The sequence below is a fragment of the Nerophis lumbriciformis genome, linkage group LG32 (genome assembly GCF_033978685.3).
Source record: "Nerophis lumbriciformis linkage group LG32, RoL_Nlum_v2.1, whole genome shotgun sequence".
NCBI lineage: Eukaryota > Metazoa > Chordata > Actinopteri > Syngnathiformes > Syngnathidae > Nerophis > Nerophis lumbriciformis.
Window position 1 is genome coordinate 25,983,033 of NC_084579.2, and position 25,605 is coordinate 26,008,637.

The 25,605-nt window shown below is 39.8% G+C and overlaps 1 protein-coding gene across 2 annotated transcripts in view; it reads right to left on the bottom strand.

Annotated features, from left to right (window-relative positions):
* The window catches only part of sfswap (splicing factor SWAP), a 118,654-nt gene that overhangs the window by 47,629 nt on the left and 45,420 nt on the right, over positions 1-25,605 (bottom strand). For both annotated transcript variants that reach the window (XM_061927106.1, XM_061927105.1), the window contains exons 8-10: positions 17,345-17,585; positions 13,088-13,246; positions 12,855-12,948 (exon numbers count right to left, since the gene is read on the bottom strand). In XM_061927106.1, coding sequence (XP_061783090.1) covers positions 12,855-12,948; positions 13,088-13,246; positions 17,345-17,585 — 494 coding nt within the window. The remainder of the gene's footprint in view (positions 1-12,854; positions 12,949-13,087; positions 13,247-17,344; positions 17,586-25,605) is intronic.

The window sequence follows — 25,605 nt, forward strand, 5'->3', positions numbered from 1 at the left end:
CTTCAGGCAACGTGGATCCTGTGCCTCTCCTGTCTTCCTCCAGACTCTGGGACCTCGATTTCCAAAGGAAATGCAACATTTGCATGGTTGGGTGATGGTTTGGGGTGCCATGTCATCTGCTGGTGTCGGTCCACTCTGTTTCCTGAGATCCAGGGTCAACGCAGCAGTCTACCAGCAAGTTTTAGAGCACTTCATGCTTCCTGCTGCTGACCTGCTTTATGGAGATGGAGATTTCAAGTTCCAACAGGACTTGGCGCCTGCACACAGCGCAAAATCTACCCGTGCCTGGTTTACGGACCATGGTATTTCTGTTCTAAATTGGCCCGCCAACTCCCCTGACCTTAGCCCCATAGAAAATCTGTGGGGTATTGTGAAAAGGAAGATGCAGAATGCCAGACCCAAAAACGCAGAAGAGTTGAAGGCCACTATCAGAGCAACCTGGGCTCTCATAACACCTGAGCAGTGCCAGAAACTCATCGACTCCATGCCACGCCGCATTAACGCAGTAATTGAGGCAAAAGGAGCTCCAACCAAGTATTGAGTATTGTACATGCTCATATTTTTCATTTTCATACTTTTCAGTTGGCCAACATTTCTAAAAATCCCTTTTTTGTATTAGCCTTAAGTAATATTCTAATTTTGTGACACACGGAATTTTGGATTTTCATTTGTTGCCACTTCAAATCATCAAAATTAAATGAAATAAACATTTGAATGCATCAGTCTGTGTGCAATGAATAAATATAATGTACAAGTTACACCTTTTGAATGCAATTACTGAAATAAATCAAGTTTTTCAAAATATTCTAATTTACTGGCTTTTACCTGTATATATATATATATATATATATATATATATATATATATATATATATATATATATATATATATATATATGTATACCGTATTTTCCGCACTATAAGGCGCACCTAAAAACCACAAATTTTCTCAAAAGCCGACAGTGCGCCTTATAACCCGGTGCGCTTTATATATGGATAAATATTAAGATTCATTTTCATAAAGTTTCGGTCTCGCAACTTCGGTAAACAGCCGCCATCTTTTTTCCCGGTAGAACAGGAAGCGCTTCTTCTTCTACGCAAGCAACCGCCAAGGTAAGCACCCGCCCCCATAGAACAGGAAGCGCTTCTTCTTCTACTGTAAGCAACCACCCGCCCGCGTAGAAGAAGAAAAAGCGCGCGGATATCACCGTACGTTTCATTTCTTTTGTGTGTTTACATCTGTACAAGACCACAAAATGGCTCCTACTAAGCGACCGGGATCCGGTTCATGAAAAGACGCAATCTCTCCATCCGCACACGGATTACTATTTCACAGCAACTGATATTCCTGTGAACCGCACTGTGGATACAACGGGAGCACGTACGGTGAATATTCGCACCACAGGGAATGAGAAGTCATCCTTCACTGTGGTTCTAGCTTGCCATGCTAATGGCCAGAAACTTCCACCCATGGTGATATTCAAAAGGAAGACCTTGCCAAAAGAGACCTTTCCAGCCGGCGTCATCATAAAAGCTAACTCGAAGGGATGGATGAAGAAAAGATGAGCGAGTGGTTAAGGTAAGTTTAAGTTTACGCGAAGAGGCCGGGTGGCTTTTTTCACGCAGCTCTGTCCATGTTGATATACGTATGTTTGTGATTGCACATTTGCGTACATTTTGGGAGTGAACAGAGTTGTTAGAACGCTGGTTTTTAATATATTATTAAAGTTTGACTGACCTATCTGACTGTTTTTTTGACATTCCTTTAGCGCAGTTAGATGCGGCTTACAACACGGGGCGGCTTATAGGTGGACAAAGTTTTGAAATATGCCGTTCATTGAAGGCGCGGCTTATAACCCAGGGCGCCTTATGGTGCGGAAAATACGGTATATATACACACATATATATATACACATATATATACACACCCATATATATATATATATATATATATATATATATATATATATATATATATATATATATATATACATACATACATACATACATACATACATATACACACACCGTATTTTTCGGAGTATAAGTCGCACCTGCCTATGTGTGTGTGTGTATATATATATATATATATATATATATATGTATACATAGGCAGGTGCCACTTATATTCCGCTGCGACTTATACTCCGGTGCGACTTATACTCCGAAAAATACCGTGTGTGTGTGTATATATATATATATATATATATATATACACACACACCGTATATATATATATATATATATATATATACATATATATATATATATATATATACATATACACACAGTATATACACACACACACCGTATTTTTTGGAGTATAAGTTGCACCAGAGTATAAGTCGCACCTGCCGAAAATGCATAATAAAGAAGGTAAAAAACATATATAAGTCGCACTGGAGTATAAAATAGATGTATTATGATTAAAATAGTTAGAGAAGCCTAGAGAAGCCTACTCTTAGTTCCAACAGATATAATATGCTTTGAAATGCATCATTGTGCTCGCTTTCAAAAGCCAATGTGGCCCCTGGGCCAAAAAGTTTGCCCACCCCTGGTCTAGAGTAACTAGGCTCATAAAGTCACCTTTAAAATGTTACCTATGTACCGTCTTCTGCACTATCGTTAAAAATAAATCCTAAAATCTTAATTCCCTGTGTAGTATCTCAGGCCCTTTTAACACAGCATTTTACAGCAGGGATTTAGCCGTTTTTCCTGTTGTGACACAGAATGAGGCCATGCTGGACAACAGTCTGACAGCGGGAAAGCAAATAAATAAATCAGCCTCCCAGATTCCGATTGCTAATCCTAACATGTTATAAATTTGAAATGCTACTTTTAGACGTTATCTTGAAGTCAAAGCATCACCGTCTGCCTTGAAAATGTTTATTTTTAACTGGATCGTTTTCAAGGCTTCTACTTGCATCCTAACTTCCCAAAGTGTCCTACATGGGATGGGTTGATGCTTGTTCTTCTACATTTTCTTAAAATGCAGAAGTTTTCCCTTAAGTAGGGCAGGATTTGTTTATTAGGTTTACTGGAAGTCAAAGCAAATTTGAAGATAATTATTTCCCAAGTTTGTACCAAAAACACCCCACCTAATAAACAGCAGTGCAATTAAAAAAATGTCAAGACAATTATACATTGTAGAACAATTGCCCAACGCCTAATTGGAAGTCTTATTTTCCAGAAAAAGCACTTTCTGAGTGACCATTATCTGCAGCCAATTACTCATGATGCACACATGAAATGCTGGTTGCTTGACAGAATAATGGTATCATCCTGAGATTTGCCGTAATGGGTCACACTGACAAGCTGGTGAATTGGATCCCTCAAAAGTAAATTGCTCCATAGGAAAAAATTGTCATCATCTTAATGAACACTGTAAGGTGAGAAATTTAACAGTAGGTGTGGCAGTGTAGTGTAGGTCATTTGCCTTGAAGGCATGAACAGACACGTCTTGAGTAAAGGGTTAGAGTGTTGTACCAACTGAATACTAAGTGGCAGACAAGTAGTTTGCATGCTCTCAACACAGTAGTATTTGTTGTGTTGGGTCCACTGTGCTTCAAGACACAATTCATCACAAGTAATTTAGCTCAATTTTTAATCATCAATTAATAATAATAATAATGGATTAGATTTATACAGAGCTTTTTTTAGACACTCAACGCGCTTTACAGTGAGAACTGAGAACCTATCATTCATTCACACCACATTCACACGCTGATGGTAGTATGCTACATTTTAGCCACAGTTTCCCTGGGGTAGACTGACTGAAACATGGCTGCCAATTTACGCCTACGGCCTGTCCGACCACTAACAAACCTTAACGTATACATTAATACATCAGTGAGTGCGGCACTTGGAGCAAGGTTGCCCAAAGACCAGGGCTGTACGCTTAGCTTTTTCAGTAGTAGCACCGGTGCTACAAAATGAAAAAAAACAGCACAGAACATTTTTTGTAGCACAGAACATTTTTTGTGGCAATACAAAATGTATTAAATATCATAATTTCATTATTAACACTCACACAACATACACATTTATAAACACAATGCCATTATAAGGCCTAGTGTAACGCTCAATTAAACACAGAGGACATACCTAAACTGTGTTAGCACTGTCGGTAACACTAGTGTAGGGCTGGGCGATAAGGACCAAAACTCATAGTTTGGCCCATAAACTAACCCATAAATGGAAATATCCGTTGACAAAACTAAATATCTCCACTATGCCTTGATTTTACATTTTCGGGACTGATAAGGACAAGCGGTAGAAAATATATGGATGGATGGATAGGGATACCAAATACACAAAAACAAGAAACAACATGAAAAGTAGGTTTTGCATAATAAGATTCCAACTTAAGAAATGTTTTGAGGTAAAAAAAAAAAAAAAGGAAAAGCTTTGAAAATAATATAAGAAGAGTCAAATATAATATTACATTATTTAAAAAAAAAAACATTTAGCTACCGTATGCTCAATTCTTCAGGTAACAAAAACAAAAGGACAAAATGTGAAATAAAGTGCCCTGGTGTAAGAGGGCATGATTAAACGTCAGCAGCAACATGAAAATAATTGACCTTTGACTAGCAACCTAGGGTTGCTAGTTCCATCCCCAGCTTCCACCATCCTAGTCACGTCTGTTGTGTTCTTGAGCAAGACACCTCACCCTTGTTCCTGATGGGTCGTGGTTCGGGCCTTGCATGGCAGCTCCCGCCATCAGTGTGTGAATGTGTGTGGGAATGGGTGAATGTGGAAATTTAGTCAAAGCGCTTTGAATACCTTGAAGGTAGACAAGCGCTATACAAGTATAACCCATTTACCAACTGCTTCATGATGCTGTGTGACAGGCTGTGTTCTAAAAATTACTTTTTTTTTTTAAATAATCAATTGCAGTCAATGTTCCCTCTAATTTTTCATGTGTCTGAGCAAACGCTCAAACTCCCTAAGCATTCCTTGGACGACATGTGAGCAACATCAGACATGCACGCTGTCGTCACCCCAGCATCACACCTGTCCCAAAGCTGACATCATGACAAGTTCAATATTTTATTAATCAAATAACAGCAGTTATTTCCATTGTACTATTTTCTAATCTAAATGGAAATAAAAAAAAAAGTTTTCAGGAGCTGTATGTTGTATGTCTTGGGGGTTGCTGTAAAAAAAATTATGACATGTACCCCTTCAGAGATCACGATTTGTCCCCCTTGAAATATTCACATTTAGCACAATGAGATGTGGGCTGTAGCACAAACATGGGATATAGTGGATAACGTTGTGTCTGTAAAATATATCATTACATACTTTTTATCAGCATTTATCTAATCTGGTAACTGCATTTCATGATTACTATGCTTAAATTAACATTCTTAATACAAAACCAAAAACCTGTGAAGTTTGCACATTGTGTAAATCGTAAATAAAAACAGAATACAATGATTTGCAAATCTTTTTCAACCTATATTAAATTGAATAGATTGCAAAGATAAGATACTTAATGTTCGAACTGGAAAACGTTGTTATTTTTTGCAAATATTAGTTCATTTGGCATTTGTTCCCTACAACATGTTTAAAAAAAAGTGGCAAAAAGACTGATAAAGTTGAGGAATGCTCATCAAAGACTTATTTGGAACATCCCACAGCTGAACAGGCTAATTGGGAACAGGTGGGTGCCATGATTGGGTGTAAAAGCAGCTTCCATGAAATGCTCAGTCATTCACAAACAAGGATGGGGCGAGGGTCATCACTTTGTGAACAAATGCGTGAGAAAATTGTCCAACAGTTATTGTCAGTTGTATCAGAAAACAAAGACTAAAACGAACTACAACCAACGCTAGCAATGGTTATACTGGTGAAAATAAGTAGATCATGCTTAGCAGCCTAATGTACGCCCAAAACTAAAGAGGAGACATTTTACCAAGGTATGCCTATTGGCAATGTTCCCTATAATTTTTCATGTGTGTGAGCAAAAGCAACAAACACTCTGAGCATTCAGTGGAATACAGACGTGCACACTGTGGTCATACCAGCAGCACATTTGTCTCAAACCTGACATAACAATTTAAATGGCTTATTATTATAATCAAGTGACATTAGTCTTTTTCAAGAGATTATTTTCTAATATATGTGATTTGGCCTAATTAGATATTGTTTTTTTTTATCAGCTATGCACTATAGTATTTTATGCCTGGGTGGGGGTCCTGCTTTGGAAAGATTGTGTACCCCTTTCAGAGATCACGATTAGTTCCCCTTAAAACAGTCACATGTTGCATGAGATGAAGTGTTTATTAACTTTCTGTCCGTAAAATAAATATTTTTATTAGCAATTATGTAGTGCTGTAACATCATTTCATGATTAATATTAAAAAAATAACATTCTGAACAAATGACAGTAGAAAAAGCACACTGATTGAGGAGTCATAGTAAAACGACCTGAAATTTACACTTTACGTGTAGTGTTGGAGTTGTCCAACTTTTTGTGTGGCCATAAACGCACCAGTGGCTAATTGCCTTAGTGTATGTGTTGGTGCAGGTGAGAGAGAGAGCAAGCGGCTGCTTTTGATATAACAGATGACAAAAAGTTGCTTTTGGCTTGGTTTGTACGGTAGACAACGACCAGTTTTGCTAGATAAAAGTATTTTACACATTGTTTTGGTGTGGTTATGGCCGACAAACAATTTCGCTAAATAAAAGGACCGATGGAATTCCTGTCCTCCTTTAAGTGTCTCCACAGACGTTACAATAATTTAAGTGTTGACAAACTTTGTTTTATCTGTTGTGGCCGCCTTTCGTCACCTGTTACTCACAGTTGCATTGCAAAATCATATAAAACAAATTATTTGTTTATTTTGTTTAGAGTGGGATTTGATTTTGTGCGCGGCATAGATTTGCTGTGCGCAGAGGACGCGTGAGCAGTGCACAATTGCGCAGGTGCGCACCTTAGAGGGAACGTTGATTGCAGTTACTTGTTACTTTACCAAAAAAGGAATTGAATTATTAATATAATTACTCTTTAATAAATGTTATTAATTACTACAGAAAATAATTACCCGGTAATGCGTTACTTTAAAAAAAAACGTCAAATATCTGGCATAATGCAGTTGAGATAAGTTTCATATGAGAGCAGTGTATGCGTCTGTGTGTGTGCCTTTAAAAAGGTGCTGCATGTTGCCTAGGGCCGTGTGAGGTCAGCAAGGCTACGCTCGGTCTGAGTCTCACAGGCATTTAGCTTGACCTGTTTTTGTTGGCTTAGCACGCTAGCAGCAGCAGCAGTTTGTCGGCCCTGGCGGCAGCTCCTTTAAATCTTTTACTGGTTTGTTACCTCTGCTTAATAAATAGATTGGATGTGCTTCCAGGGCTGTTTGTTCTTGACACCAAAAAGGGTATTGTTTGGATGGCAAGTTTGTCACTTCAATCATTGATTTGTTGTTCAATATACCCGCCGACCCTCGTAGTTACTAGCACACAGTGCAGTTTGTGTCAAGTTTTAAAGTGGTGAAAAAACATAGTGTTTTACTGACAAGTTCCTCCAACTAAGATCTTGTTTCTTCTGTGTTGGAAAACAGTGTGTGAGCTAGAAGGAGCGGGGCTCCTCATAGTGCATGGCGAAAGAGGGAGGTATGAATGCACACAGAGTGATCAGTGACATTTCCTTTAATCATGTCTCCATTTGGTTATGATTTAAGTTTATTTCAAACATGCTATACAGATGGGTGAACATTTTACTCTAGTTTGATCAAATTTAGGTGGATTTGTTTTCATACCACATGCGATGAAAGGGTTGAAATCCCTATTTGTGCGACATGTTTTTTTTTAAGTCACACAGTATTTTTAGGCGCACAGTACAGCCCTGCCAAGGAAAAAACAGCAGTGACTCAGGTAGCAGAATTTATAATTCTTCCAATGCCCAATCTAAAAATATATACAATGGACAAACCCCTTATAACCACAGGCCGACACAAAAAATGCTTGGTGTACAACCTTGTCTCCGTGTACGAACGTTTGAACCACCCATTGTGTGCCTACATGGCAGCCATTTTGTGCGAGCAGTCCTGTGCTAATAGTTACTATACATTCTTTTTAAGTGTTTTAGCCTTTTTACAGCATTTCTCTCATTTTTGTAGCTCAATGTAATTCCAAATAAACAGACAAGTAATGTGTAGTTTGAAAACATTTAGGAAGTATCCGCAGCGTTGTCAACACTGCCTTCCTCCCTTTTCCCACTTTCTTCGGTGGAAGAGATAAACCAACAAGGTAAAGTGTATTCTACTAAATTAAATATTTGTGTTTTATCATTTATAAATTGTGAATTCTTAGTCATTGTAGAGACCTGGCTGTGAAAGTTAAGGAGTTTTGTGATTTTAAAGAAAGTATACAATGCTACAGTATATAATGCTGAGTCTGAGCATGTTATACGGGGGCGTTTCCCCCATTTAACAAGATAATCAGCAAGACAATCGCTTCATTCTGAGATTATTAAATGTAGTCCCGCTCCACCGCCAAAGTATAGCGGACGTCAAAAACATGCGCAGTAAGGATAATTCTAACCCAAATTTTGGATGGTGTGTTTTCATGCGCTACAATCAGAATTACTTTCGGCATAAACCACTTGTCTCGATCGGAATTACATTTTGATCCGATTGTGTGTGATCGGGTCCGAATATTCCGAATGGCGTGTTTACATGAAGCATTTAAAAAAATTAAAATAAATAAAGATTTGAACTAAATTTAAGATAAATGGACTGCAGTCTGTTGAATGGAAGGGTTGCTAGAGGCTACCAAGTATGGCTCGCTCAGCATTCTATACTCTATTACGTTTGCTGTACAATATTATTGCTTGTTGTCTCGCAGTGGTTGAATGTATGTGTGTGTGTGTGTGTGTGTGTGCGTGTGCGTGTGTAGTGACAGAGAGAGGTCAGGTCTTCACTGTTGATTGTTGGTGGGATACTGGAATTTTAATGCTGGTGAAAGATGGGTTGCTCAAACAAAGGTGCTTTCAAGCACACGGTGGTAAATGTCAGGCCACCTGGGCTTGTGTACTGTCAGGAGGCATACATGCCATGTCTGCTCTTTGTCCGATAAATATGTGTGCGTGTGTGTGCGTATGTTTTCACTTAAAAATGTTGCACGAGTGGAGTTGTAAACAGGTTGTTTAGGTTATCTGAACTCATAACAAATTCCCCACATAACAGACTAGCATTGTGACTAGAAGTTCTGATTCAGTTGGGCTATTAAATTATTTATTTTTAATCCAAAGTGTTCGTGCTTTGCACATCACTGTCAACAGAGCCCTTATAATTAGTCTGCAAAACTCAAATATATGAGGTTAGTTTAGCTAAGCTTAGCTTACATTGTCTCAGCTTTTTCCATGTGTATAGTGTTAGCCTACTTCATAACCCTGTTTAGTAGTGAAGGGTTTAATGATACTGAAGCAGTGGTGTTGCTTGTACTGTTCCTTGATCCCTCAATGTGTGTGTCACTTTAGGAAAAAAAGAAATCACATGACCAATACAGCTGCTATGTCATTTTGACTAAAGCGCCAAACTGCATTTATCTATCTTCAGCTCATGAGCAACAGCTTGTACTGAAAGCGGCGTGGCACGTCTTTGAACAAAAAGGAACTAAAAAAAAAAAAGGAAAAGTTCCAAGTGTGGGATCTTACAGCGCCAAATAAGATGTATTTTCCGGTTTACCTTTTGGCTTATTGACCAAAGCTGCACATTTCATATTTCTTTCTCCACAGCTTACTATTAATCATTGTATTTTATGGTCAACTGTAGTATATTTTTTAATACAGCAGATTGTGTCATCACGAAACATCAACACAGTGTCAGCCAATGAGTGTGCCACTCACTCACCGAAACGTCATTTACCCATCACTGCCTTATGGATTTGGCAGGGAGTCGTCACACAGGATTTTTTTTTTATATACAGTACAGGCCAAATGTTTGGACACACCTTCTCATTCAATGTGTTTTCTTTATTTACATTGTAGATTGTCACTGAAGGCATCAAAACTATGAATGAACACATGTAGATTTTATGCACTTAAGAAAAAAAGGTGAAATAACTGAAAACATGTTACCGTATATATTCTAGTTTCTTCAAAATAGCCACCCTTTGCTCTGATTACTGCTTTGCAAACTCTTGGCATTCTCTCGATGAGCTTCAAGAGGTAGTCACCTGAAATGGTTTTCACTTCACAGGTGTGCCTTATCTGGGTTGATTAGTGGAATTTCTTGCTTTATCAATGGGGTTGGGACCATCAGTTGTATTGTGCAGAAGTCAGGTTACTACACAGCCGAGAGCCCTATTGGACAACTGCTAAAATGCATATTATGGCAAGAACCAATCAGCTAACTAAATACAAAGAAGTGGCCATCATTACTTTAAGAAATGAAGGCCAGCCAGTCCGAAAAATTGCAAAAACTTTGAATGTGTCCCTAAGTCCAGTTGCAAAACGAAACTGGCACACATGAGGACTGACCCAGGAAAGGAAGACCAAGAGTCACCTCTGCTTCTGAGGAAAGTTCATCCGAGTCACCAGCCTCAGAAATCGCAGGTTAATAGCAGCTTGGATCAGAGACCAGATGAATGCCACACAGAGTTCTAGCAGCAGACGCATTTCAAGAACCACTGTTAAGAGGAGACTGCGTGAATCAGGCCTTCATGATCAAATAGCTGCTAGGAAACCACTGTTAAGGAGAGGCAACAAGCAGAAGAGATTTGTTTGGGTCAAGAAACACAAGGAATGGACATTAGACCAGTGGAAATCTGTGCTTTGGTCTGATGAGTCCAAATTTGAGATCTTTGGTTCCAACCGCCGTGTCTTTGTGGGACACAGAAAAGGTGAACGGATAGATTCCAAATGCCTGGTTCCCGCTGTGAAGCATGGAGGAGGATGCGTGATCGTGTGGGGGTGTTTTGCTGGTGACACTGTTGGGGATTTATTCAAAACTGGAGGCACACTGAACACACTGAACCAGCATGGGTACCACCGACATCCCATCCCATCCGGTTTGCGTTTAGTTGGTAATCATTTATTTTTCAACAGGAAAATGACCTAGGGATGTCCGATAATGGCTTTTTTGCCGAAAACCGATATTCCGATATTGTCCAACTCTTAATTACCGATACTGGTATCAACCGATACCGATATATACAGTCGTGGAATTAACACACTATTATGCCTAATTTGGACAACCAGGTATGATGAAGATAAGGTCCCTTTTCTTGAATAAAAAAGAAAGTAAAACAATATAAAAACAGTTACATAAAAACTAGTACCGGTAATTAATGAAAATGAGTAAAATTAACTGTTAAAGGTTAGTACTACTAGTGGACCAGCAGCACGCACAATCATGTGTGCTTACGGACTGTATCCCTTGCAGACTGTATTGATATGTATTGATGTATAATGTAGGAACCAGAATATTAATAACAGAAAGAAACAACCCTTTTGTGTGAATGAGTGTGAATGAGTGTAAATGGAGGAGTGAGGTTTTTTGGGTTGGTGCACTAACTGTAAGTGTATCTTGTGTTTTTTATGTTGATTTAATAAAAAAAAACACACAAAAAAAACAATACGATAATTAAAAAATCGATACCGATAATTTCCGATATTACATTTTAAAGCATTTATCGGCCGATATCGGACATCTCTACAATGACCCCAAACACACCTCCAGGCTGTGTAAGGGTTGTTTGACCAGGAAAGAGAGTGATGGAGTGCTGTGGCATATGACCTGGCCTCCACAGTCACCGGACCTGAACCCAATTGAGATGGTTTGGGGTAAGCTAGACCGCAGAGTGAAGGCAAAGGGGCCAACAAGTGCTAAACACCTCTGAGAACTCCTTCAAGACTGTTGCAAAACCATTTCAGGTGACTACCTCTTGAAGCTCATCGAGAGAATGCCAAGAGTGTGCAAAGCAGTAATCAGAGCAAAGGGTGGCTATTTTGAAGAAACTAGAATATTAACATATTTTCAGTTATTTCACCTTTTTTGTTAGGTACCTAACTCCACATGTGTTAATTCATAGTTTTGATGCCGTGACAATCTACAACCCTATAGCCATAAATAAATAAAACGCAATGAATAAGAAGGTGTGTTCAAACGTTTGCCCTGTACTGTACATAACATGTTAACATATTTGTTTTCAATCATTATCTGCCCAGATTAGAAAATAGTACACATGCCTTTTTTCCAACAACATACTTAGAGATAAATGCACTTTAAAACCTTTGTATGCCCACACAACACTGAAACTAAGTAGAGGACGAAAGCTGCGTACAAGAAGTAATGCAAAATCTAGAGAACCCTCTTTTGTTATAATTTTTCCTGCATTCATTTATCTATTATTTAATGTTATTTATTACATATTCAGTATTTACTTATTCATTAAATGTTTCCCTTAGCCTTTGCTATTTGAGCCATGTTTTCATTATATAATATGTTATCTACTGTATGTGTTTTATAATATATAATTTGTTTCTTTTTTTTAGATTATTAGTAATTGTCATGTGGAACTGTGCAAGTGTACTCAAATTATTGTCCATTTTGCAATTATGTTAAAGAGGTTCGAAATCAACTGAAAAATAACTACGGTAAGAATCCTTTATGTAAATATGCAGATCAATCTTCCCACCTTGGAGGTCTGCTGAATTCTTTTCTTGAATTTGTAGTTTACTCAAACTGTCAAATCAGCATCTTTTTATAACTTTATTATAACAACCAGTTGTATGCATCAAAGCTAGAACAGCAACATTTAGTGCTTAATAAAGCTGAATAAGGGGGTCCTATTAAACTCATACCAATAGAAAAAAAGCAGTAAAACGTGTAGGAGTTACAATACCTCTGTCAAGCTTTTTCCTTCTTTCTGCATGAAGTAATTCTTCTTATACTCATAATAGCTGTTGTACTGATTCCAAGGTTGCAGGAAGTCAAACCTAAAGTGGAAGAGCATATGCTGAGTGAGAACTGCGCTCTTGCACAAAGAGACAAAAGGCTGATGAATGGATTCGACGTGATCAAAAGGGAAAAGCGCTGAAAGGTACATTGTTTGTTACTCATGGCAAGCGCACTCACCGTGGATCGTTTTTGGCACGGACACTGGATTCAAATTTAAGACCGTTCCTGACAACGTATTCCGCCAGCTTGTCTATGACAGCCTGGATGTCCAGCGGTGGGGGGATAATAGCTGGTGGTGCTGCCACTGTGGAGACTTGAGCTTCAGCTCTGTAATTGCTTTTGGGAGAATTGAAAGATGTTCAACAAGTTAAAGTCATAAGTGACCTGCGTTTGGTGTCGGTCTCAAAACTCAATTTAGACACATATGTTTAGGACATCATACAAGTACTAAAATTAGGGGTGTGCCGATATATCAATGCATCACGATGAGACACGATTTATATTAATGATAGCAAACTAAACAGATCCGCAGCACCCAAGAAAAAAGCAGACTGGACAGTTTTAAGAGACAGATTTTTTGTAGTGCCTACTGTGTTGTTAAGGATTACAAGTAGGGGGTCGATCAACAATCGCTTTATTGTAAATCTGGTTAATGTCAGTCGCAACCACGCCAAAGCAACAAATTTTTTTTTTTTTCACTCCTAACCGTCCTTTCACTTGTACCAACACTCACACCAGACTGAGCCATTGGGGCATTCATAACCACAGAAACAGCTGGACAATCGGACATCACAAGAATGTATACCTATAATTGACAGGTTGATACAGTATTCACCCTGCAAAACTGCAAAAAGGTGATTACCATATTTTAAACACAGGTTATTTGTATAGGATGTTTTGTAATGAATTCTTTATTATTTCAGAATAAGCATATGAGCTAGTTGTTTTGTATTAAACTTGCTAGTAATACAATCTGCAAAAACAGCAGATAATTTGTGTTAAAATAATCTTAATTCTAAAGGCAGTTTATGTATGAATATTTTTTAAACAAGATAAGCTTTTTGTTTGGGAAAATGTGATGGATCGTTCTAAAATTTGTGTTTAGTATATGTAATGAATGCTGACAAACACAAATTCTTCTAAACATATCCTGTGAAGTAAGGATGTAACGGTATCAAAATCTCACAGTACGATATTAAGCTCATGGTACAATATTTATGTGGTAAACGTCCGCCGCCAAAAAATTTACTTAAAAATGTTAGAGAGTGTAAAATGGAGTAGCAAGAATGCTTAGGATGAACACACTTACTGTAATTGAACACAAACGCTCAGAAATGCTCAAATGTTCTAATCATATTATTACTACAAACAAATACATGTATGTATATATATATATATATATATATATATATATATATATATATATATATATATATATATATATATATATATATATATATATATATATATATATATGTATACCCTCCGGGTACTCCGGCTTCCTCCCACTTCCAAAGACATGCACCTGGGGATAAGTTGATTGGCAACACTAAATTGGCCCTAGTGTGTGGATGTGAGTGTGAATGTTGTCTGTCTATCTGTGTTGGCCCTGCGATGAGGTGGCGACTTGTCCAGGTTGTACCCCGCCTTCCGCCCGATTGTAGCTGAGATAGGCTCCAGCGCCCCCCGCGACCCCAAAGGGAATAAGCGGTAGAAAATGGATGGATGGATATATATATATATACACACACAGGTAAAAGCCAGTAAATTAGAATATTTTGAAAAACTTGATTTATTTCAGTAATTGCATTCAAAAGGTGTAACTTGTACATTATATTTATTACATTTGATTCACTGATGCATTCAAATGTTTATTTCATTTAATTTTGATGATTTGAAGTGGCAACAAATGAAAATCCAAAATTCCGTGTGTCACAAAATTAGAATATTACTTAAGGCTAATACAAAAAAGGGATTTTTAGAAATGTTGGCCAACTGAAAAGTATGAAAATGAAAAATATGAGCATGTACAATACTCAATACTTGGTTGGAGCTCCTTTTGCCTCAATTACTGCGTTAATTCGGCGTGGCATGGAGTCGATGAGTTTCTGGCACTGCTCAGGTGTTATGAGAGCCCAGGTTGCTCTGATAGTGGCCTTCAACTCTTCTGCGTTTTTGGGTCTGGCATTCTGCATCTTCCTTTTCACAATACCCCACAGATTTTCTATGGGGCTAAGGTCAGGGGAGTTGGCGGGCCAATTTAGAACAGAAATACCATGGTCTGTAAACCAGGCACGGGTAGATTTTGCGCTGTGTGCAGGCGCCAAGTCCTGTTGGAACTTGAAATCTCCATCTCCATAGAGCTGGTCAGCAGCAGGAAGCATGAAGTGCTCTAAAACTTGCTGGTAGACGGCTGCGTTGACCCTGGATCTCAGGAAACAGAGTGGACCGACACCAGCAGATGACATGGCACCCCAAACCATCACTGATGGTGGAAACTTTACACTAGACTTCAGGCAACGTGGATCCTGTGCCTCTCCTGTCTTCCTCCAGACTCTGGGACCTCGATTTCCAAAGGAAATGCAAAATTTGCATGGTTGGGTGATGGTTTGGGGTGCCATGTCATCTGCTGGTGTCGGTCCACTCTGTTTCCTGAGATCCAGGGTCAACGCAGCCGTCTACCAGCAAATTTTAGAGCACTTCATGCTTCCTGCTGCTGACCAGCTCTATGGAGATGGAGATTTAAGTTCCAACAGGACTTGGCGCCTGCACACAGCGCAAAATCTACCCGTGCCTGGTTTACGGACCATGGTATTTCTGTTCTAAATTGGCCCGCCAACTCCCCTGACCTTAGCCCCATAGAAAATCTGTGGGGTATTGTGAAAAGGAAGATGCAGAATGCCAGACCCAAAAACGCAGAAGAGTTGAAGGCCACTATCAGAGCAACCTGGGCTCTCATAACACCTGAGCAGTGCCAGAAACTCATCGACTCCATGCCACGCCGCATTAACGCAGTAATTGAGGCAAAAGGAGCTCCAACCAAGTATTGAGTATTGTACATGCTCATATTTTTCATTTTCATACTTTTCAGTTGGCCAACATTTCTAAAAATCCCTTTTTTGTATTAGCCTTAAGTAATATTCTAATTTTGTGACACACGGAATTTTGGATTTTCATTTGTTGCCACTTCAAATCATCAAAATTAAATGAAATAAACATTTGAATGCATCAGTCTGTGTGCAATGAATAAATATAATGTACAAGTTACACCTTTTGAATGCAATTACTGAAATAAATCAAGTTTTTCAAAATATTCTAATTTACTGACTTTTACCTGTATATATATACTGTTTTTGTAATTATTATTATTTAAAAAAAAATATACTTTCAGTTAAGTGTCTTTAGACTGACAATATAAACGTCCAGTGTCGTAAAAAACGTATAGGACTGTCTCAGAAAATTAGAATATTGTGATAAAGTCCTTTATTTTCTGTATTGCAACCAAAAACATGAAAATGTCATACATTCTGGATTAATTACATATCAACTGAAATATTGCACGCCTTTTGTCGTTTTAATATTGCTGATTATGGCATACAGCTTAAGAAAATTCAATTATCCTATCTCAAAATATTAGAATATAATGAAAAAGTATACTAGCAGGCTATTTAACTAATCACGATAGAAGCTGAAAGACACCAGACAATTTAAAAGTCTACTAATGTAAATGCCTCACAAATTGATGCTTGGCCTCCTTGGCATCAAATACATTTTCCGGGTGGTGATTTATCAAGTTGCTTCTCATATTACTTGTCTTCCCCGCAGTGCAGTGTCACTAACATTTTTTATTGTTCGCGCTGCAGGCTTGCGCATTATCTACTTAAAACATGCATAACAAATCAATTTAAACCACAAGTTGATTCAATGTTACTGGAAAAAAATGTGGGTTAAAACATCACAACTACAGATGAAGGCGGCTACCTTGCCTTGCAGTACGCAAACCAAAGGGGTTACGTTTTCGCCAGGAATTGTTTGCTTGTCTGTTAGCAACATAACTCAAAAAGGTATGGATAGATTTTAATAAAAACTTCAGGTTTTGATCAGCATGTCCTAAAAACAATTGTTTCTCACACACACGGACCTCGCACACTTGCACTATGCAGGGACATTTGGGAGATGTAGTTTACTTCCAGACCGGCCAATTCAAAAGTGCCAGCAAAAAACTACACTGACCAAGTTTTCATGTAATACTGTATCAAGTCACGGTATTATTGCGATGATTTTGAAATACCGTGGTATTTATAATATAGTTAATAGATCCAAAATCGTTATAGTCGTTTAATTATCAAATTGAATCATGTGGTAACAAAGATGGCACACCCCTAACTACACATTCTAAATGTTTGCAATGTAACACTATCGTTCATACTGTACCTCATCCCTGCAATGGTGACAGGTGCAACAGAGGTGGGGACTTGAGAAGGGTCAGCAGTTGTCGGTACCATGGCAGCCATGGCTGACTGAGGAAAAGCTACCGAGGAAGACGAGGGAGTGATCCCAGAAGAGGCTACACTGCTATAGTAGGAGCTGGCATCAACTCCTGGGGGAGGCGGGGCCATGCAGTATGTTCCATCAGGAAGCATGTAGTAGCCATAATACATGGCAGATGCATTTGCTGTAAACAGACATCATGGCATGACGCATTATCAATAAATGCTTCACTCGTATGCATGACAAATATTTGTGCTACTTCAGTACAAATGACTAAGTGTAAATAAAGCACAAGAAAACTCATCCATTTAAAATGTAATGCTATAAATATGAAAAGATGGAAATGTCTGGAAATTTGGAGAAAATGATTTTGTAGTGCCTTTTTGAATAAGAGACTGCCATTCAAACCATCTGGTCATTGTTTGTCCAAGGACACAACCGATACATACTGGACATTACTTTAAAAGATGTAAGCCATATATATCATTCAACTTTTAACTTTAACAAATGCTACATTTATATATACGGAAAAAAAATTATACATTGGTTGAAAATGGATTTGTTTGGATCTTGAAACACTTTCATACAGGACACTAGATTTCTATTTAGATACAAACACAGTGGTAACTTGGCTTACCAGTGCCCACTATACACATTTTTTTAAGGAAACTCGTGGTCTCCTGGCTTAAGTTTGCAAGTAAAATTACGGGTGACGAGCCTCATCGTTGTTCTTTAGTGTAGCAAATGTCACAGTATAACCCACCAAAACATCCAGAGTCTCACTCAAAAACAATAGTGTATAGCTAGAGATCCACATAACTTTGCTTTTCCTATCATGGGAACTAAGAAAGTCAGAATGAAGGACAATGCTGAAAAAAACCAGATGATAGTCATTGAACTAAAGAAAGAAATCATCAAAAACATAACCAACTGTGCGGTCGACTAGGTGAATCAGTTCATGCGTAGCATTGCTAAGCTACACAATAATGAAGCAAAATGAGCAGATAACTGGTAAATGGGTTATACTTGTATAGCGCTTTTCTACCTTCAAGGTACTCAAAGCGCTTTGACTCTATTTCCACATTCACCCATTCACACACACATTCACACACTGATGGCGGGAGCTGCCATGCAAGGCCCTAACCACGACCCATCTGGAGCAAGGGTGAAGTGTTAAGGACACAACGGACGTGACGAGGTTGGTAGAAGGTGGTGATCGAACCAGGAACCCTCAGGTTGTTGGCACAGCCACTCTCCCAACTTTGCCACGCCGTCCCCTAACGCCAGACAAAGACGTTAAAATAATTTCTCAATGGCAGACATTAATCCATGATAATCTTATTTTTAGTGGAGGTATAGGATAGGCTTATTTTAAGTTTTGGCTTCAGCCTATTTCCTTTTTGGTCATTCTTTTTATTTTATTTTATTTTTGTGTGTAAATCTGTATGATTGTTAAATATGTATAATCTGTACTCTTAAACTGGTCACACAAAATGGTTAATGGTTGATGGTTGATTATATGACCGAAATAAACGTATTTCATTCATTCATTCATTCATAACATGGAGAACCTGCTAATGGTGTGTTTGACTGGGTAGCAGCTCGAAAGAGATAACGCAGAAGGCCGCTCTCCAAGGTAAATGCAATACATGATTACATTGCTTAATTAAACGCCTGTATATGTTAGTACAGGGGTCTCAGAAACGCGGCCCGCGAGACGTTATTTTGCGGCCCCCACCTTAATATGAAAGTTTAATGTTAGTGCGGCCCGCGAGGTTTAAATTAATGGCTCTTGACAGCGTTCTGTGCGGAGCTGAAGGAATAAACCAATCACAGTGTGGTATATGGCTCTCGACAATATTGAGGGCGTGCCGTGATGACACTCCATTTAGCGTCCTCTACAACCTGTGGTTGCGCCGTCTTTTTCTCCATACAAACAGCGTGCCGGCCCAGTCACATGTTGTATACAGACACACGTAAGTGACTGCAAGACATACTTGGTCAACAGCCATACAGGTCACACTGAGGGTGGCCGTATAAACAACTTACAACTTACAAACATGCGCCACGCTGTGAACCCACACCAAACAAGAATGACAAACACATTTCGGGAGAACATCCGCACAGTAACACAACGCAAACACAACAGAACAAATACCCAGAATCCTTTGCAGCCCTAACTCTTCCGGGCTACAATATACACCCCCGCTACCCCCAACCCTGCCCACCTAAACCCCCCCACCTCCTTTCGGCTCCAGACAGAGACGATTTTTGTTATTTAGGTCCAAAATACCCCTGCGTTCGTGGAAAAGCGGCAAATGAGTGAAAGCAACAGAAATGTTGTCATGGAGACAAGGGTTTTCTTACGTGCCTGGCTGCAGTCACACCGCGACACCTGTCTGTCAGTAATAAAGTCCCTGATAACCTGGACCAATTCAAACCGTTATTTGTTTTTTTTTAATTGTTTAATTTGCATTGCCTCACACGATGAACACTACATATATTTTTATATGACGCCGGATTACACTCCGGTAGCCGTCACTTTTTTGCGCTCGCGATCCCGTTACTTTCCGCCGACCGCCGTGTTGCTGTAGGGAGGAAAAGCGGAACGACACACATTGCGGAAAAAACATTATTCTCCGTGCGTCAGCTAAATACAAATATATTCCACAACCCCAAACATGTCTTTTTCAAAGCCTGCAGTGAAGAGAAAGGTTAGTGATGAGCAAAGACAATTCCAGGAAAAGTGGGAGATGTTTCTTTGTTGAGCACAGGGACACCCCGACATGTCTTATTTGCACAGAGAAAGTTGCGGTGCACAAAGAATACAATTTGAAACGTCATTATACAACTAGACATGCTGAGGAATATGCAAAATACCGGGGAGATGAGAGAGTGAACCGGGTTGCAAATTTTAAAACCAGTCTACTGAGGCAACAAGAAAGCAACCGAAAAGAGCGATGCAGCAGTCAAAGCTAGCTACATGGTGAGTGAGATGGTTGCTAGGGCGGGAAAGCCATTCAAAGAAGGTGAATTCATTAAAAAGTGCATGTTAGATTTTTTTAAAGAAATCTCTTCGTGTTAGTAGTACATTTTATTGTATTGTTTTTGGTTCACTCCGGGTACTCTGGCTTCCTCCCACCCCCAAAGACATGCACCTGGGGTTAGGTTGATTGGCAACACTAAATTGGCCCTACTGTGTGAATGTGAGTGTGAATGTTGTCTGTCTATCTGTGTTGGCCCTGTGATGAGTTGGCGACTTGTCCAGGGTGTACCCCGCCTTCTATCCATGTGCAGCTGGGATAGGCTCCAGCACCCCCGCGACCCCATAAGGGACAAGCGGTAGATAATGGATGGATGGATGGTAAAATGGTGGTGTTTTGAAGGGCTGAGAACAAATTAAATCTATTTCAATTCATTTCAAATTTAATGACTCTTTTGCAATACAGGTTTTTCAAGGTATGAGCTGCGTCACAGAATTAATTAAACTTGTATTTCAAGGCACAACGATAGTCTGTTCCAGGGTCAAGTTGCTGCTATCACAAAACCGATTTAACATGTTTAAATGTCCTGCAAATATTTGAGTATCATTTGTATGAGTATTCAGATACTGTATGTTAATGTTGTAAAAACCATCAAACATTTTGTTTTGCATTAGTGATAGAATGCTAACGGTTTAACGTCACTTATATGTTAGTGTATTGTGTAAAAAGAAATGATCACTGTGAAACACAAAAACACCAAAACGCTTAGCCCTAAAGGGGAACTGCATGTTTTTTTGGAATCGTTCACAATCATTATGAAAGACAAGAAGACAAGTGTTTTTTTTCCGCTTTCTAATATGTAAACACCGGCTCGTTCTCGGTGGCTAGCAAAGCAGCTAATGGGAGAAATCAATTCTACCTCTAAATCACTTTAAAAATTCATTAAAAAACTGCCAACAATACTTTATTTACGTTCCGTAACCTGTATAATAACCAAGCTGTAGCAACATTGTTATTGGAAGAGCGAACACGGAAGAACTCTTTTTCTAGGTATTAGTAGTGATTTGCCTCATTTCAGTGTTGATACTAATGTGACCTATGCATTTTACATAAACGTCACACAATTCTGCAATTTGACAAAAGGCATGGGCCAAGAATTTGAATCAAATGGGAGCCTGGGTTTAAGATTTACGTTTGGTAGAGAGCATGTAAATGGAGCTGGGTGTGAGCAGCTGCATTTAAATTAGTCTCCCGAGAGCAACACATCAGTACGCTGCTTGTGTTCAGACCTCAAGAGTAAATCAGAGTAGAGGTGTTCATTATGAGGCTGTGATATTTTCACTGTTGCTGAGGCGCTTTGTTGTTCAGTGTTCAGGCTCATGCGATATCATGTGTGTGACTTATCACATGAGTAAGTAGCGCCTTATCAACATTGTTTTACTGAAGAACAGAAGAAGGCTCCAGTGGAATGGACAAAGTAAATGATCAGTGTCAATGAGGGGAGGGTGACACACAACACATAAGTCACTGAACTAGTTAACTTTAATTGCAAATCCAATTTTCTTTAATCAGGAAAATGGAAAACAAACACTCCAAACAAAAGTGTGCTGCTGGTAACATGATAACTTTTATGGTAAGTAGAAAAAGGGATTCAGATGAGTGAAACAGATATGGTACATCCATCCATCCATTTTCTACCGCTTGTCCCTCTTAGGGTTGCACGGGTGCTGGAGCTTATCCCAGCTGCACTGGGCAGAAGGCGGGGTACACCCTTAACATGTTGCCACCTCATTGCAGGGCCAACACAGATAGACAGACAGCCATTCACACTCACATCTGCACAATAGGGCCAATTTAGTGTTGCCAATCAACCTATCCCCAGGTGCATGTCTTTAGAGATGGGAGGAAGCCAGAGTACACAATGGATTGAATTTCTAATTGACTAGAGTAGATGAAGTGTATTCATAATTTGCATTACAATGCAGAGAAACGTGTTCCCTGTGTCATTTTTCAAAACAACTGATGATGAGAATACCAGTTAACGTACATCCATTTTCTTTCGCTTATCTGGGTCCTGTGGAACCAGTCTTAAGAAGGAAGTCCAGACTTCTTGCTGTCTGGCCACTGCTTCCATTGCCAACAGTGCACACCAAGGCGTTCTGAGGCCAGCTGCATGACATAATCCCTCCAGGTTGTCCCAGGTCAACCCTGGGGTCTCCTTGCGGCTAAGCATTCCCAAAACACCTCACCAGGGGTTCAGTAGCCACCCAAACTAGATATCTGAGCCACCTCAAAAAGCAACGGCATTACTCTGAGCTCCTCACGATGTTTCTTGGGGTGAGTCCAGCCAACAAATTTTGTTAGATTTCTCCAGCAATCTTGCTTTTCTTGTCACTGCCCAGAGCTTGAGATCACAGGTTAAGGTAGGAACATAGCTCAAACAGTAAATTAAGAGCTTTGGCTTCTAGTTTAGCGCTCGTTTTCACTACAGCAGTGTGTTATAGCGACTATTTTACTGCAAAGGCGGTCCCACCTTCTCCCACTCGTGACCAAAAACCAATGATACTTAAACTCTTCTCAATTTTCTGGCTGAAAACCATGGCCTCAGATTTGGAGGTGCTCAGTCTCAACCAAAAGCTTCACACTTAGCTGTGAACCGCCCCAGTAAACACTAAAGGTCACACAGCTTGATGAGGACATGCTCAGAAAGCAGAGATGAGATCCTAAGTTGCCCAAACTGGACACGCTCAACACCTTTGGTGGAAACTTAGGGCTTACTGGTAAAAATCCAGCTTCCGCCATCCTTGTCATTGCTGTTGTGTCCTTGGGCAAGACACTTCACCCACATCCCTCGAGTACCGCTCACTGGTGTATGAATGTGAATTAATATATGCATGTTCGAAATAAAGTGAAACTGAACTGAAATTACCTGTTAAGTGGTGGTCAAAGGCCATTACCGCAGTTTGGAAGCCACATTTCCGTCAGTCTAACCCAGGTCAACTGTGGCTACAGATGTAGCTTACCACCGTCATGTGTGAATGCAGAGTTAAAGAATGATGGGTTTATTTGAACCGGTGTCAAAGGGCAGCCCTGGTAGAAGCCAACTTTGACCGTATACAGATTCAACTTGTTGCTGGCAATGAGAACCAGGCTCCTGCTCTGGTTGTACAAGGATCAGGTCTTTTACCCCGAACAGGACACCGCTAGGACACGATTGAATACCTTTCGCAAGTCCACAAAACACATGAGGTCCATTTGGGAAAACTCCAATACATCCTACAATATCCTTGCCAGGGTTCAGAGCTGGTCCAGGGTTCCACAACCAGGGCGAAAATTACATTGCACCTCCTTAGTTGAAGTTGGATTAGGGGTCATACCCTCTCTCCAGCACTCTAGAATAAACTTTTCCAGGGAGGCTGAAGATTGTGATCCCCCTGTAGTCATCCTTCTTGATAAAGGGGACTACATCCCTAGTTTGCCAATCCAGAGGTAACGCTTACAATTTCCACACAATGTTAAAGAAACATGTCAACTAAGATAGTTTGACAACATCCATATTTGGATAATATCAAACAGGTGTGAATGGACAACGCTATCTTAAACTTATATTACCAATCTTAAGTAACAAACAGCACATGCATTTCCGGTTCCGGTTCGCCATGAGTGACTGCTCGCTGTTGCGAAAAAGCTAAGTATCATTCTATCTGTGTGCTTTTAATTGTTTTGCAGCTGTCTTTACTACTTCCCAAAGATATTTAGAAGTCCTATTTAACTTTCAAATCACCCAATCTCTGTCTCACCACCCCTTCCTCAGCTAGCTAGCTGCTAAGCTAACGAAGCTAGCACGGAGAAAGGCGGCGCCGGTCGTCGGTCGGAAGGAATCTACTCCCGCACACCGTGACTACTTCCCGGAAGACAGCAGGAACTTCACTCGGTGACAGAAAATACCGTGAACATGGCTTCCTGCGCGTCGTGCACCTTACTCATGGATAGGCTGGCTCTGCTAGAGGGTCGTGTCCGCCAGTTAGAGCAGAGTAGTCTCATAACTTTAGATGTTGCGGACACATCTGCTAGCGTTAGCTGTAGCGAGCTAACTCGCCCAGTTTATAGCAGTCCTAAGCGACCTATAAGCTACGGTGTACCGGTTGAGACGCATAAAAGATTTAGCTCTTTAGCTAGTCCTACACCCCAGTCTACCGGGCACCACACCTTAGTCATAGGGGACTCCATCACCCGAAACATAAAGCTTAGCAAACCAGCCACAATTAAGTGTATTCCCGGGGCCAGAGCACCTGACATTGAAGCTAATCTTAGGGAGCTAACTTGTAACAGGCCGAGTAAACACGTACGACAGGCTAATCGCACCACTAGTTAGGCGAATATAGTTGTACACGTTGGCTCCAATGACACTAGGATGAGACAGTCAGAGATTACAAAGAGAAACATAGCCAGGACTTGTGATCTCGCGAGAAATATGTCCAGGCATCGAGTAATTGTCTCTGGCCCCCTGCTTGCTTAACAAGTGACTGGCTAGCTTCTGTAGACAACAGGGACTAACGTTTATGGATAATTGGCCCTCTTTCTGGGGCAAACCAGGCTTGCTGATGAGAGACGGCCTTCACCCTAACCAGGAATGCAACACCATCCTGTGTAGGAACATAGATTACTGTTTGAGTCACACTTGACTAACTACACTAGGGCAAGCCCGGTCACAGGCAATTACAGCGTCTGCTAGTCCGGATGAGGAGTCAGTTAAGACAGAACTAGCCAGCGCCAGGCTGGATAAATCCTGCACACATAGCAATTCTTGTAGAATAATACACAACTCACATAATGTTTTTTCTGTTGTGACTGTGTCAGAGGTAGACATGCATTCCACTGAGGTGGCAAATTATGATGCGTTCAGTTTATCGCAACACCAAGCAAACAATCTGAAAGTTCCCGTCATTTCAATTCCTAGATATGGTCGAAACTATTTAAAGTCCTCTACGTATAATAAACGCAATATTATTAATATTGTTACTACGGATAGACAGCCCAATACCTATAATATGGGCTTTTTAAACATAAGATCATTGTCTCCCAAAACGTTATTAGTTAATGAGGTCATTAGAGACAACAATCTTAACATCATTGGTCTTAGCGAAACCTGGCTCAAACCAGACAATTTTTTTACGCTAAATGAGGCATCTCCTCCTAACTATACGAATGCACATATTG